Here is a 1034-nt window from a genome sequence, read left to right on the forward strand (position 1 = left end):
AGCCTTCTTAGCTGTTGGTCGTACAGGCGCCACCCGCATGGGAGATCCTGCTGTCCAGGAGGCTATGGCTTCAGACCGGGCTTCCGAACCGCGGGAGCACAACCGGGCAGCGGCGGCGGCGACGGCGATGCCGCTAGTAGACGGCAACGGTGTTGATCCCTGCTCGGTTACTCGGGCTGTAAGCTCTGGTTCGGAAAATGTATCTTCCGCCTCATCAGAGCCAGCGTCAGCGTCAGCACCCGCATCCGCGGCGGTGCGGGGGACGGAGGGGGAGGTGAATGCCGGGGCGGCGGGGCCGGGGCCGGGGCCGTCGTCGACGTGTGCGCGGGTGCCGTTCGGCGCGTCGGTGCAGTTCCTGAGCCCTATCCGCGTGACGTTGACGCTGCCGACGGGCTACCCCGCGGCGGAGCCGCCAGCAGTGGAGCTGGCGTCGCTTTGGCTGACGGCGGCTCAGGCTGCCGTACTGGTATCGGAGCTGCAGCAGCAGTGGCGGGCGAGTGGCGGCGGCGTGCCGATTTTGTTCCTGTGGCTGGATTGGCTGAAGTCCGAGGCTCTGCCGTACCTGGGTGTACGACAGGAGCTGGTGCTCAGCGCGAGCGAGTCGGCGGCAGCGGCAGCGGCGTGGCCAGGCGGCGCCGCCGCGGCAGCTGCCGCTGGAGGGGGGACACCGGAGGGGTTGGCGTTGTCACTGCTGCGCTATTCGGCACGGCGCGAGGAGGAGAAATTCAACGAGTCGAATATTAGGTCCGGGGGGTTGGGAAGGCGAGGAGGGTGGTTGGGGTTTTCTCACACGCACCCCCCACTGCACCACATTCACCCCCACCTCCACCTTCCCCTCTCTCTTTTCCCGGAGGGCTAAGCTTCCGGTTTAATTACATTACGAATCCAGCTACGTCATTGCTTCTTGACTCCATCCTGCGGCTGTGCTGCTCCGCGGACGGACGTGTCGATAGCGTGTTTCCTTCACCCTTACTCTCTCCCCACAAAGGGCGCCACACCGATCAGCCACTAACCCCCCTCTTCCTCCACCCGCC

General features: G+C 65.9%; 1 protein-coding gene across 1 annotated transcript; it reads left to right on the top strand.

Annotated features, from left to right (window-relative positions):
• Positions 1-37: 37 nt before the first annotated feature.
• On the top strand, positions 38-872 carry VOLCADRAFT_101542 (uncharacterized protein; the record flags this gene model as incomplete). Its single annotated transcript, XM_002959984.1, has 2 exons — positions 38-744; positions 854-872. The coding sequence occupies 2 exons, from the start codon at positions 38-40 to the stop codon at positions 870-872; spliced, it is 726 nt and encodes a 241-aa protein (XP_002960030.1).
• Between the last annotated feature and the right edge of the window lie 162 nt (positions 873-1034).

The sequence above is a fragment of the Volvox carteri genome (assembly GCF_000143455.1).
Source record: "Volvox carteri f. nagariensis unplaced genomic scaffold VOLCAscaffold_2410, whole genome shotgun sequence".
In the NCBI taxonomy this organism is placed as follows: domain Eukaryota; kingdom Viridiplantae; phylum Chlorophyta; class Chlorophyceae; order Chlamydomonadales; family Volvocaceae; genus Volvox; species Volvox carteri.